Raw genomic sequence first — 14018 nt, forward strand, 5'->3', positions numbered from 1 at the left:
TTCAGAGATCAGAATGCAATAATTAAAGCAAGACATTATTATAAGCTTGCCATAAAAAAGCGCAAGATGGTCCTCAAGGAGGAAGCATTGACTGAACTAATAAGCTTCTGTATAGTGGACCCTAAACATTTTTGGGATACTGTTAATGATCAGCGGCAGTCCACTAACAAGCGTGATGGTATGGGCTCAACTATCAGTGCCTAGAGCTGGGTTGACCATTTCAAGTATATTTATTACTTTGAGGAACATTTTCCCCCTGAGTCTGGTGAACCAGCGATCTCCTTCCCTCTAACCATTACGTTTGAGCATGATGTAATAAAAGCTATCCCCTCTAGTCCTTCACATAAAGCCGCAGGACCAGATGGGGTTGCCATGGACCTATTTAAAGAAAACATCAACCTGTGGGCCCCTATCTTTACTAGCACTTTGAATGCTGCAGCACCCTGTATGATTCCAGCTTCCTGGCTGCAGGCTAACATAGAACCAATCTTCTAAAATGGTATGAGTCAGTATCCCCACTGCAATAGACCAATTTTACTTCTGGACACTGTGGTTAAGATTGAAGTTTGGGTGAATCTGCATAGGATGGAGGATTGGGTTAAGCAGAACTGGATTTTTAATAGGGTCCACTATGGATTCAGGGAAGGCTTGGGGACAAAGGAACAGTGTGTTAACCTCAGTTTAATAGTGGGTAAACATGATTGCCATGAAAAGCCAGCTATATCTTGCCTTAAAAGACCTGAGCAGTTCAATTGATAGAGTCAACCATTCCAAGTTATAGACTATTCTCCAACGGATCGGTATGCCACAGGATTTGGTGGATTTTCTATATGCACCCCACTGTGAAGTCTCTGCAAAGGTGGGGTTTGGCATAGCTGGGGAATGCATCTCTCTTTTTCCCCTGAGGCTGGGTGTTTGTCAAGGGCACGTTCTGGCACCAATTTTAATTTGATCGTAAATTAACAATCTAAGCCTTTTCTTATTACCATCTGCAATGATTTAACCAGGATAAATTGTAACCCGGTGATGGCCCTTTTATATGCTGATTATGTGGTTTTGCTCTCCCGCACACCAAATGGCCTATGAGCCCTGGCTGATAACTTAATATCCTTTATGGATAATTTGGATTTAGGCACAAACATTGCAAAGTTGCATATTGGAATGCAGGCTGTAGAGCAGTAAGATCAGACCCAAATCCATTAAGGAGAGTAACATCACTAAGGTTGGGGTATTTTCCTATCTGGGAGTGACCTTTGATTAACAGTTTTTTGCCCTGTTTATCTGATCGCTGTTCACGTTTTATTCGGGCAGTTGGGGCCCTGTTTAATGTATCTACCAAGGTGGGAAGTAAACCAATAGCATCCCTATTAGAAATGTATAGACTAAAATGCTTACCTGTTCTCACTTATGGTGCGGGCATCTGGGGGTTTACAGATTGCAGTAGCCTTCAGAGGGAAGAAAAACGCTTCTGCAGATGGCTGCTTGGTCTTGGTCCAGTCAGTCCTCAGCATTTTCTACATGAATAATTAGGACTGGCCTATGTGACTGATTTGATGGGGCTTGCCCCTCTTCTCCTTTGGAACCCTATATGAAGTAACCCGGAGGCCACCTTCAATCATTAAATAATTTAGGATCGCCTGTTTTGTGTTTATGGTCTAAGAATCCCCTGGCTGAATTATATACAGTGGCTGCAATGGGTAGACCTGAGCTATTTGTTAAACCATGTGATACTTAAAGGGGGTATTGACAAAAACAATGATCTGTTCATGAGCAGGGTACTGTCCAACAGGAAAGGTAGAGAGGTTATGAAGCTTACTATGAGAGTTTTAAATAGTCTGCTAACAATCAAAGGCGTTGAGCCATATCCCACATGTATTAATAATGTAAGAGAAAGGGCACTGTTTTTGAAATTCCGACTAGGAAATATAAGGTGCTACCTGAGTCTCCCTGTTGGCCAATTCGACCTTAAATCTATGATGCTCTGCCCTTGTGATGAGTCATCTCCCAGACTCTGGATCATTTCCTATTATTATGTACATTTTATGAAAGACCTAGGCGAAAAATGTTATTGCCAATTCTTAAAAAACAGGGTTTTTGCCAATATAGGCCTGCCCTCTATTTTCTTTGAATGCTCCCTAACTCTGATGTTTGCTATTCAGCTGGAGCTTTTCTTAAATATGTACTTTATTGGCTGCATTTTATTGCGTTTGTTAATATAATCTATTGCTCTCCTTTGGATGTATTTTGGTAGCTGATTTTTTTCTGTGTACTTTTGTATTTGCTTGCTCTTTTATAATTATATATTTTTAATCGAATAAAGATATTCATTCATTCATTCAATCACTGGAAGGTCTAAAAATGTGTCGTCCTGTGTACAAGTGGTACAGAATGAGGGCTAATGCCCAGAGTTGGAGTAGACATTAAAAGTCAAGTGGCTCAGAGTCATCATGGGCCATTCCATTTAAAAGTTGAAGATAACAAGAATGAGTAGTAGCTCATCTAGAAATGCATGAGAAGTTAAGGCATAAGGGAATGAAGTGGGAGATTGAGGAGGTCTGTAAGAGAACCGTAGTCAAATATTTAAACAGTGAAAAGGAGGAGGAGACAGGAAGTGGGACATGTTTGTTAATTACTGTGGGTGAAATTATCAAAACCAACCTAGCCTCTGTGTTTGTCTAGTTCAAGAGAGTTTGGGAAAGTGGCCGTGTTGGCTATCTTGTTCTGATCGGGCAAACATTTGGGATTTAGTAAAAGGTTTGAATGTATCTGGACACGAACAAGTTATATATAGTTCACTGTATATTAACTAGATTGTGCTCTCAAGCTTGTAGATGAAAGTGTAACTTCTAGGATAGTTTGTTTTGAGAATATACCCCTGTGAATGTTGATTGCAGCACTGCAATTGAAAGTGCAACTCATTGAAATAGAGAACAGTCTTGAGGATGATAAACTGTAAAAGGCTTTGGTGCCGGATTTAAGCAAAGTTGAGTCTCTATGGAGAGCTATTTCTAGGAAAAAGAATACATTAAATTGATCCCAACTTTCAAGAATCCATTGCCATTTTGAGGACTTTGCACAAAAATCTAGCTGGGGGCGATTTCTGATCATTTGTAACTAAGAGCAAGAACTAAGTTTAATCCTATAAAATGTACATTAATGCCAACTATCAACCGGCCTTGCAGCTTCTACTTGTTCCACACCATGGTGAGCAAACACACAGATATTCTTCTTATATAATTGTGAAGGTGCATTGTTATCACTATTGAATTCCAAGTGCATTTCTTTCAGCCTGCTCAGCATTCCCTTCTGCCTTCCAGCAAAAACTCCCTAAATGGAGGTTTGTTGCGGAAAAGGAAAAGGAGAATGTGTTAGGCATAGAGAGTTTTTCCACTGCGAGTTAGGGACACTTTTACATTTTCCTTCCCGGGAATATAATGCTTCTTATGGTGGTCTCTGTGGGAAAAATCAGTGACAATACCCCTAATGAAGTTAGAGGGCGGGCTATTGGCACTGTGACCTAATGGCCCTGTGGCAGTCGCCAGGTTAAGGGTTTCTGAGAGCAGGACGCAGCTGAGACTCTGCTTTCCGAAACCCAGTAGCTCCCACACCTCCAATTGTGGTAGGTGAATCATAAATTTGTCAAAGCAGAAGCACCCAAAATCTGTAGCGGACATCCCTTCATGCCAAAATGTAAATTATTGCCCCAATTCTACAATGGTTGTGTTTCTTCCACTCACTTTATCACAAGTTGCGCTTTCAAGAGGCCACTTCCCTCCAACAGCAATACACAGTTCTTCAGCACCTCAGAAAGAGGGTTCTGGAAGGTGACTTCCGCATTGAAGGTCTGTTTAATTACAACTTTTTCTGGTACCTGAAGGGTTAGTGAAATAGAATAGGTAAAATTACACATAGGAGTGGTATGTGCCACATTATCAAATGCAAGAGCAATACAACAGTATAATTCAAATGGAACACTTTGTGCTTATTTGCGCCATTCACTTCTACATTTCTTGTGATACTTTCTCAACAAAGTTTTTTTGCAAGATTTAACCCATTCCCCAAGGATGGTGCTTTCCAAAATGCCCCATTTGAATTTTGACTTGAGAGGTCCATCTCCATTTACCTCTAAACCATCATATCCCTCATGTATTATCATGTAAATTTGCATGTATCAGTTTTCCAACTCTGTCTCCTACTCACTGTTGGATGTATGACGTTACAAGCAAACTATTACAACGCATCCTTTTGCAACATTGTTTTTACCACACAACTTCCATTACAACGCAAGCCATTACAACGCATGTTGTATTGACTGTGTTGTAAAGGCATTGCATTGCCGTGCCTGTGTGGTAAAGGATGTTTCACCTCACTGTTATATTAATATTTCTTCGAACGCATATTATATTTCATATTGTGGATTGAAGTAGTTGTTGAGACCAAGCAAACACTGTGCTGTTTTAAGCCATAAACAGTAGAAGGTAAAATTAGAACAGTCGGTGCAAAAATGTACCAATGATCATGAGCTGACAGGCCACATACAATTATACTGGAATCAACTAACCATAGAAGGATGAAAGGATTTATTAACTTTTTAGTTCAACATGAATAGGAGATGTCTGAAAGACGCCTTTGCAAGAGCCAAGGACTACCACAAGCAAACTTTGAGATCCAAGGTTAGGAAAACATAACAGAGACATTTGAAGGTTAATCTTATGTTATGCTAATATTTGTTATAGAGTGCACGAACACCGATTGGTTTCTTGGCGCGGTTCTAGGAAATGCTGGAGCCCTTATTGATTTAGTCATCTGCCTGAGTGAATAACCATGTCTTGAGAAGCTTGGAAACCTATGTAAGGACAGACATCGTAGAAACTATCACAGGCTAAGCCTACAGCTTAGAGAAATGAGGGACTGTTACTTTGAAAAAGTACATATCATAATTTAATGTGAACCATCAACTCACATATATAGTAAAATGGTTCTCTGATGGTCGTGATGACTCTACAAAACTAATTCTACACACAACTCTGTCCAGTGCAGTCTTTCAATATATTAATTGTAAAGTAGTGACAGTTTTTGTACCAGTGACTACTGGAAGAGACTGGATTTCGTTAGACATGCCAGGAGAAAAAAAAAAACAGGCAGTCCACCAATTGTTTTCTGTAAGGCTCGGGGTTAGTATTAACGGAAAGGAGCATGTCAATCTCAAAGTCAAGTAAGTGGCTGTTGGCCTAGATCAAATAAATTATCATGTAATGGGTGTGAGCCGCTCAAGCATCTGTCATTCAAAAGGGTCACAAAGAAAGTAATGACTTATGCAGATGCCTGAGCCCCAGCAATATTTTCACACACTGTGCAAAGACTTGGAAAATAACTCACCGCTGCACACTTCTGAACCAATAACAGTGCCCTAGAGGAGGCAAAATGAACCAGTAAAACACACAAGTTCCTGAGCAACCTTCACCATAGGAAAGATTGTGGGGACTACAGGACACTTTATCCAATGTGATATACTAATGTCTTTTTTGCATGGTCACCCCAGATAATTCACCTTTTTATGGGCACTATGTTTGTTCGTATTAGGACTCTGTGCACTGTTACACTGCTATTCAGTACCACAGAGCATATGCTCTGACCCTAAAACTGTACTGTAAAATTGTTTTCACCCAAATAGTTTATTAAACTTTCAAGTACGGCCATTGTAACTTGTCGTAGAAATTGCACCTAAGGAGCTAATTGTCATATGTGGGCTACTTCACTTAAATAATGGCTTCAGGAAGCACAGTTTAGAAGCACTGCAGTAACATGAAAAGGAAAAGTACTTATGCCATGTAGAAAACTCTTTTTCTGTACATTAGCTAACCCACTTCAACAGAATGTCTTTTAGACCTTTAGGTTGGGTGCTTAATGTATAAAAATGTGGCATATTACATATTGGGAAAAGTATGCCCTCATAGTAAATACATTTCCAAAGGCTGTGTCTCATTCTGTAAGTAAATTTGCATTTTCCATCAAAAGGCCTGGCAATAAATATAACCAATATTGTTTATCTCTGCTCTGTAAAATTCTATAATATTGATTAAAAGTTATTTTTCACTTAGTTTCCGAAATCTAAAACTAAAACTATCCTCCGATTGAATGAACATTTTCTAACATTATTTCAAATGGACAATTTTTAGGACATCACATTTTTGTCTGATGATTCTTAATCCACAATTCATGCCCTGGAAAGTTGGCCACACTCAGAAAGTTGTGAGATTGATCATACTCACAAGCATTCCATACCTGTGATTTTCAAGTGAAGGACCAAATAATTTTCTCGCTTACCAAACTATAAGGGGGAGGGGGGGTCTAAGTGAAAGGTCTTTACTGTTGGAAAAACATTTGCTAGTACAGAAAAAAGAAAAAAGTTAGCAACCATATTTTGCTGATGCAAACATGGAAATCACAAAAGGCTTTCCAGGAATACTCCTGGGAAAACTGCACCCATCTTAACTTCCAAACTGCATATGTGGATATCTTTTTAACTTCCAAAATATTTGGAAATAGACTCAAAATGTAGGAGGATACCTAAAGGAGGATATTTCCATTTTCCCGAGACTATGGAGCATGAATTTTCAATTTATATTGTGGGTGCTTACATCGGGATGCCATACAAGTAGGTGGAACTTTAAGTCTCACAATTTATGCTCACACTATGTATCTTTTCATCCCAAACAGTTGCCTGGTTGGGAACAACCATCTTTTGCGGAGTATTTCCCCAGATGTTTTTTGCCTTCACTACCTAATTTTGCTGAACCCATTTTTGTTGACCAAAGGACTCCTGCTAATCAGTGGTAAAGTGTTTGCGCCATCCCTTTCTAGCATGGTAAGATTGGCATACAAAATACTTGAGAACTGAAACCTACTTACCCTTTCACACTTGGAAAACAGCTGAGTAAGGTCAAAACGTCTGAGTGACAGCAGAAACTACAAGAAATTGTGCATAGACCCACCAACACCGAGGATTGTATAGATCATAGCATACATGGTAGAGGAAGCAGAAGAGAATAAATGGATCACAAAGCATAAGGCAGAATTCATGATGGAGCCTAACGCAGTAGTGCCATATTTTTACACCATACCAAAGATACATAAAGGGAAACTTCACCTCCAGGCTGCTCTATAGTGATAGGCATAGGATCTGCATTACAACCCCTATCAGAATGTGTGTACTCTTTCTTGAGACCACTGGTGAAGAGGATGCCATCATATGTTCAAGATACCAAGGAAATGCTGAACATATTGAGCAACATGCAGTTCGATCCCAGCAAGCAACTGCTGATGACACTGTACATCAAAACCCTCTACACAAGCAAACCAAAAGAGGAGTCCTTGAGAGTACTCAAATATCTACTATCCATAACACCTAAAGAGTTTTAACAGCCCTTATTGGAAATTACGTAAGGTTTGAAGATGATTTCTACAGACAAACCCATGGTATGTCCATGGGCAGTACCTTTGCCTGAAGCCAGGCATGCCTATTTGTACATTCCTTTGCTAAAGAGCACATCCACAGTGATTTCAATCCATACATGAACACTATAACACTATGGAAATTATATATTGATGATATATTTGTGATATGGTCAGGTACAGAGGAGGAAGAAAATCAGTTTATACAATGGATCAATGAGACTGAAATTCACTATGTCAATCAGCAAAGTGGAAATTCAATTCCTGGACCTCATGATAAGGCCGAAAGACAGTACCTTGAAAAGTGAGGTCTACTATAAGACCATGGATTGTAACAACTTACTGCAATATGACAGCAACCCCCCAAAAGCCCTAAGGGATAACCTCCTTGTAGACCAATTTCTCGGGCTCAGGAGTAACTGTTCTGAGAAACAGGATTACCCACGGCATGTGTAGTATCTAAGTTAGTGGGCAAAAACTATCCTAAGGAGATCCCTAGGGCTTGCAAAGGGGTATCCAATAATCCTAGGGATGCCTTACTACAAACCACACAGTGAACCACTTATGAATGACTGATTTATGTGACCACATATGGGCTGCAAAATAATTAGAAAGAGCTGGAACATTCTAACATCAGGGACATTAGAGCTAGAAAAGCTACGTTCTCATTTAAATGAGGAAAATCCATAAAAGACAAATTAGTGCACAAACGCCTGAAGATTCAAAAGACCAGAACCTACCTAGTCTCTGCTTGGAACCTACCACCTATAGTGGGACATGCACCATATGGACACTACAACGTATGTAAACTCACAAGCAGGGTAAAGCAACTTGATTTTGGCCTCACGACTCTTTGGCGCTTGAAATGGTTCACTAATTGTGAGTCATCCAACGTTATATACATGCTCATATACCCCTGTAGTGAAAAATATGTGGGCATGACTACACGAAAAGTCAAAATAATCATTTTTGAGCTTAGAAGCACCATTACATGTCAAAAGGATACTACAATGGCCACAGCTCTGATGTATCCTAGGGGCAAACAAGATATATGAACTACTTTCACCCTCTATATGGAAAAAGGGTGATAAAAATATTTGTTTTGAGGTTCCACCACACTGACTAGGTGGTACACAAGGATTTTATTTGCACCTTCCGGGTAATACCCATCGCCAAAATTGAAATTATTTGTATAACTTTGAAACCTCAGGAGCTAAATCTGTACGTTTGTCTTAATAAGGCTGTCCTAGTTTTTCAGAACAGTCTCTCACCCTTGTGTTTCATTTACTCTTGTAATATGATTTGCCACTGAGTAGCAATAAATGCAGGATCACGGCATGCCCCCCCTAGTTAATAGTTAATAGTTAAGCGTGGACTACAAGTCTGAGGATCCTTAGTGCTTATACAAGAACTACATTGGACAACATTCTTGATCTCTCCATATTAGGAGAAACTGTTTACCTGCTGCATCCACTGTGATGTGCTTATCCAGTAGTAGTTTCCTTATTTTGGTGTTCCTAACAATATTTTAAAATAAACAAACGATCCCATATGAGCAGTAATTCAGCTCGTAACAGGGCTATGAGTCCATAGAACACTTGTGCCATCTCTGTTTGACGTTCATCAGCAGATATAGAGGGGTCCTTGGCATTGCCCTGCATGCCTCACGTGATCAGGGGTTGAGCTACACCTTCAATACGGCAGTGGATGGGGGGCCAGACTAGGAGCATATGTGACACCAGACTCTTTATGAAGTAAGTACTAATTGCGGCTCGACTGCATTACCCCCGTTTGAGCAGAGAGAGGATCCATGTGGATTTGGGTATGTGTGCTAATGCCTTAATTTTGATAAAATGCCAACTGGGTAATACTGACAAGTTAGACAGCAGAGATGGGCTGTACATGGCGCGTAACCTGCATGCTTTGTGAGCATGATTTCTTTAGGGTAACAGGGGTGTACTTCACTATACTTTGTCTCACATATGTGAATGTAAGAACCTTATTATGATAATGTTGTGTACTTCACTATACCTGTTTTCCGGAATACGAGTTGCATATCTTTGAAAACTTTGGGGCAGACTTACAAGCCCCTTGCGTGACTTTTGCGCTGCAGTTGCGTCATTTTTTTGACGCGACAGCGGCGCAAATATTGCGGCCTATTTACAACGTGACGCATCTAGGGAGATGCGTCACGTTGTAAAGCCCTGCGTCACATTATACCTGCGTCAGGTATAATGTATGCAGGTTGGGCGTTCCCACACAGGAAGGCCTCGTAAAAGTGACTCAGTGAAATCTACAAGATTTCACTGCGCCACTTTTAGGACGCCTCTGCGTCAAAACCTTACGCCTGCTTCAAGCAGTTGTAAGTAGTGACGCAGTGTAGTGGGAATAGGCCTCAACACACATTGCTGGAGTGTCGTCGTGCTTGCGATATGACTCCAGCAATGCGTGACTTTTCCGCCAACAGATGCGTCAGAATTTCTGACGCATCTGTCAAACCTTGCGCCATAGTGCGCCGTATTGTAAATACGGTGCATCTATGGCGGCGCAAGGGTTTCTAAGTGCTGCGCAGGGAAAGTGACGCATCTGTACAGATGCGTCACTTTCTTGTAAATCTGCCCCTCTGAGTCGAACAATTATTTTTGTGTTTCTTTGTCTCACATTCATGGAATAAGAACAATATTATGGGGCATTCACTATAAGACAACGAGAGAAACCTGTCAAGAGCACGATTGCAATGTTCATGGCGCACGCTTTACAAAATTTGAGTTAATATATCCTGATATGACCGCATATGGAAAATTAACTTGCCACAATTAAAATTGACACTGAGCAAGAAGTATGTCTCGTCGGAGTCTTTGTCTCACATATCTGTGTGTAAGAGCATTATAATGGTGTCACTCATTTATGATAACAAGAGCAACCCATGAAGAGCATGATGATGATGTTCAGGTCTAAAATATGTTAGACCAGTATCCACCACCTGAACAATGACATTTTGGTGTAACTACAGAGAACGTCACTTAATGATTGATGATGGCACCTAATCATTATAATAAAGGGGGCCATGTTCTAAAAATGCTCTAACCAGCGACCATGGACTGTTTTAATGTATTTCTTCTTTTGCACATCATTGTGTATCATTTACACACATGATTAGTGTGTGACTACATAGGACGTGTTCCCCCACACTGAACCAAGAAGCTTGAAGTTTAGTATGACTCGGTTAAGTGCGTTTTCTCATACTTAATAGGGATCACCAGTATCTAGAAAGACTAGCACTTAAGCTATCGAGGTTACTTTGCGTGACGGATGTCCAATTTGGTAAACACACTTATCTGTGTACATTTGGCCATTTTTGTATTGATTGCTGTGTCCAGAAAGTTGGCGATGATTTTATCTTGAGAAGATTATTTAAACATTTTGGGATGTGTTTCTTCTGAGTAGTGGCTATTCCCGTGATCATGACATACTTAACATACAAGTCATAATATGATCTACGAAATTCATTGTCCAGCATGGGTTACTGTACCCTATGCTGACTACTAATAAGCCTTGGATATTTTGTTTTAATCTGACACGTTTAGGTCCAATTCTGACGTCTAACTGGTATGGGAAATTTCCTCATCTTTGTATGGAATTAATGCACAGCATGCATAGGGAGTTCGAAAACCCTGCTGATGACCTTTTGATCATTGTTTGGCATAAGTATAAGCCAAAACATGTCAATAGTTTATTCTCTGTGGTCAGATGAATCATTGTGTTTCATCCAGTGACCATACCTTTTGTTTCTAATCAATACCAGGGGGTACTAACTAATAAAGGAAATTCCTTGGGTATATCCCTAAGTATTTTTTAATTCTTATGACTGGACCATTGTATCTGTCCTGAAATAGATATATTAGAACTCTCAGGTCTATGGACTTCCATTGAGTTCTCTCAGGTGGCATTGTTCCTACCTCAGTGTGAAAGGTCGCCGTTGAAGAAGCATGCCATGATATGTTATGGCTGAGACGATCTCTCAACCATCTTTTGATTACCTTACTCGGCTGCTTTCCAACTGTGAAAGGACAAGTGGAACCATAGGTTTCAGTTCTCAAGAATTTTGAGTGATAGGAGTGTACTTATTAGGAGGACATACTTGAGGGAACACCTCTTTACTCTCCTATCGGGATTAATAAAAGTGGAATATACCTAATTGGCTTATTTCATTTACTTATAAATCCATAGTTTATTGTGCTATATGTACCAATGCTACATGCAGTTGCGTAGCAAAGTTGCCAAGAGTCTGAGTATGAGAAAATAATATGGGCCCTCCACTCACACCTAGCGAGTGTGCAACTCCCAATTGCTTTCCTGAAAATGAATTTCTGACAAACACGATTTTTCCTTCAAATTATAACGTTTCTGCCACAAAGTCAGATTGTCCTTTGCAACCTGTGCTTTCATTTTCTTCTGCCTTCAGATGGACGGACACTACCTCCCATTCCCATGTCCTGATTCATACACTACTTTTCTTTTTAGATGCTCAGACATTACTATTTTAAGTCCATAGTTAGTCTCATTGACGCAGATTAAAAATCATGTGCCAGGTATGGCCACTGCATACCACGCTGGGCACCTTCATGTCAAGAATCTACCTAGGGGTACTCACGAGCTGAGATTGGGAAAAAATACCTTTAAATATTACAACATTTTTCATATAACCTTCCTTTTTTGTCAGGTTACTTGTGCATGAGGTTTTATAACGACCAAGTAACTATGTAATGTGAAACAATCAACGGAGAAGAGACCCTACATTACAGTCATTAATTCGGGAAATATCCAGATTAGGCCACTATCATTACTTTCTGCTGTCGTCCCCTAGGGGGAAGTGAAGGTCGCTGACCAGTCTTCCTACGGGTGCTTCACGCTGGCCACAGGACAGAGTGTAGATAGGTTAGTTAGTGGGAAGGGGAGGGTTAGGTTGTGGGCTATATAGTTGTCAGGAGAGGCATATCTGCCCTCTTCCTGACACCGAGCACCACCGGGAGGAGAGGTGATTAACAAGCTGCAGTGGTTAGTGTTAATGGCATAACTGGTTCCGTTTTGCTGCGGTCCGGTGTGGTGAAGCGGCCATGGTGACGCCCGACAATGAGGTGGTCCAGGTGGTGCTCCAGACAATGGTGGCAGCAGGTACGGCTGATCTGCTCAGGTCTGGTGTACTAGAACAGGCAGGGGTTGGCGTAAAGCATCTGACACGTTCAGCGTCGGTAGGTGTGGCGGTAGCAGTAAACTGAGCCACTACCAGCCAAGAAAGCAGGGGCGGGATGTGGCAGGAGCACGATCAGCCCTGTGGCCTATGGTATGAGGGGAGACCATCAGAAGAGCCTCCCAGCATGTCTCTTCTTGGCCGAGGAGAGGGATGATATGCCGGAAGGTGGAGGCCTGTGATTCTGGTGGACGCTTGGACGAGAACTCCAACCAGGGGAATTGCAGATGTTGTGTAGCTCCCAGGGTGGGCTGGGTCTTTGGACCTCTCGGCCAGCCCCACCCCCCCCACCCCCTGGGAGTGTTACGATACAGGTGGCTGGGCCTCCTGGTCCAGCCCTTTAAAAGTGCAAATTGGTTGGGCCTGGGTCCCCAGTGGAGGGGCCTTGGGGGAGTGGTGCCCCACTTCTTATCAGGAGGCAGTCTCAGTGGACCCTGCGGGTTGGCAGGGGCTTTTGGGCCCTAGGGACCCTCAGCTAAGCTGGTGGCCGGGTGTGGACCTAGAGGCGCGTATACATGAGCAGCGTCTTCTCATTCAGGAGACAGAGGAGCGCTGGGCCAGGATGTGTGAGACCAGGGAGAGGGAATCTGCTCTTGCCCATGTGGACAGGGAGCCACAGGTGGTAGATGCACATGGCAGGGCCCACGGGTCAGTGGGCCCAAGACCGGGGGAACAGTGGGTGTGGGTCCTTGGAACAGCCTGGTTGGAAAAGGGGGTGCAAGACCGTTGATTGAGGCCAGGAAACAGATGGGGATGCCAGCAGGGTGCAAAAGGGCCTCTGGATGTTGCTCCGAAGCAGCAGGGGGGGCCAGCGGCTACCTGTCCTCCTTACAGGGCTCGCACGTTTGGAGTCCATCCAGAACCCTGTTTGTCTCAGCATGATGTGTCGTTTGCAATGACAGAAGGGATTGGTGTAGGAGCTTGAATGTGAGGCTGCAGTGGGTGAAGAAGAGCTACTCCTTGATTATGATGACAAAAGTGATGAATGGGAAGAAGAGGAGGTGTGTGATGAGGATGATGAGGTGCCTCTGGGGAGGCCTGGGAGGAAGGAGCTGAAAACAGGCGAAGCTGGTGTTTTACAGATGTCAAGTCTGGACAAGGGGAGTGCCAAGAGTAAAGAATCCTGGAGCAGTGGTGGACTTCATAAGGAGAAGTCGATGGGCAGTGCCATATCGACAGGTAAAGGCGATTAGTAGGCAGCATGAGATATTGAGGACCCTAGTGTTGGGGGTAGGTCTTGCAGGTTGATGGGTATTGGGAATAGAGTGGTAGATGACTCATGGGCCACGCTAACGGATGTGGCTGCAGTCCT

At 42.1% G+C, this 14018-nt stretch overlaps 1 protein-coding gene across 2 annotated transcripts in view; it reads right to left on the bottom strand.

Annotated features, from left to right (window-relative positions):
* Positions 1 to 14018, bottom strand: part of LOC146812212 (protein-glutamine gamma-glutamyltransferase E-like) — a 240122-nt gene that overhangs the window by 11175 nt on the left and 214929 nt on the right. For both annotated transcript variants that reach the window (XM_085619243.1, XM_085619242.1), the window contains exon 12: positions 3738 to 3871. In XM_085619243.1, the coding sequence (XP_085475369.1) occupies positions 3738 to 3871 (134 nt within the window). The remainder of the gene's footprint in view (positions 1 to 3737; positions 3872 to 14018) is intronic.

This window comes from Triturus cristatus, chromosome 7, assembly GCF_964204655.1.
Source record: "Triturus cristatus chromosome 7, aTriCri1.1, whole genome shotgun sequence".
NCBI lineage: Eukaryota > Metazoa > Chordata > Amphibia > Caudata > Salamandridae > Triturus > Triturus cristatus.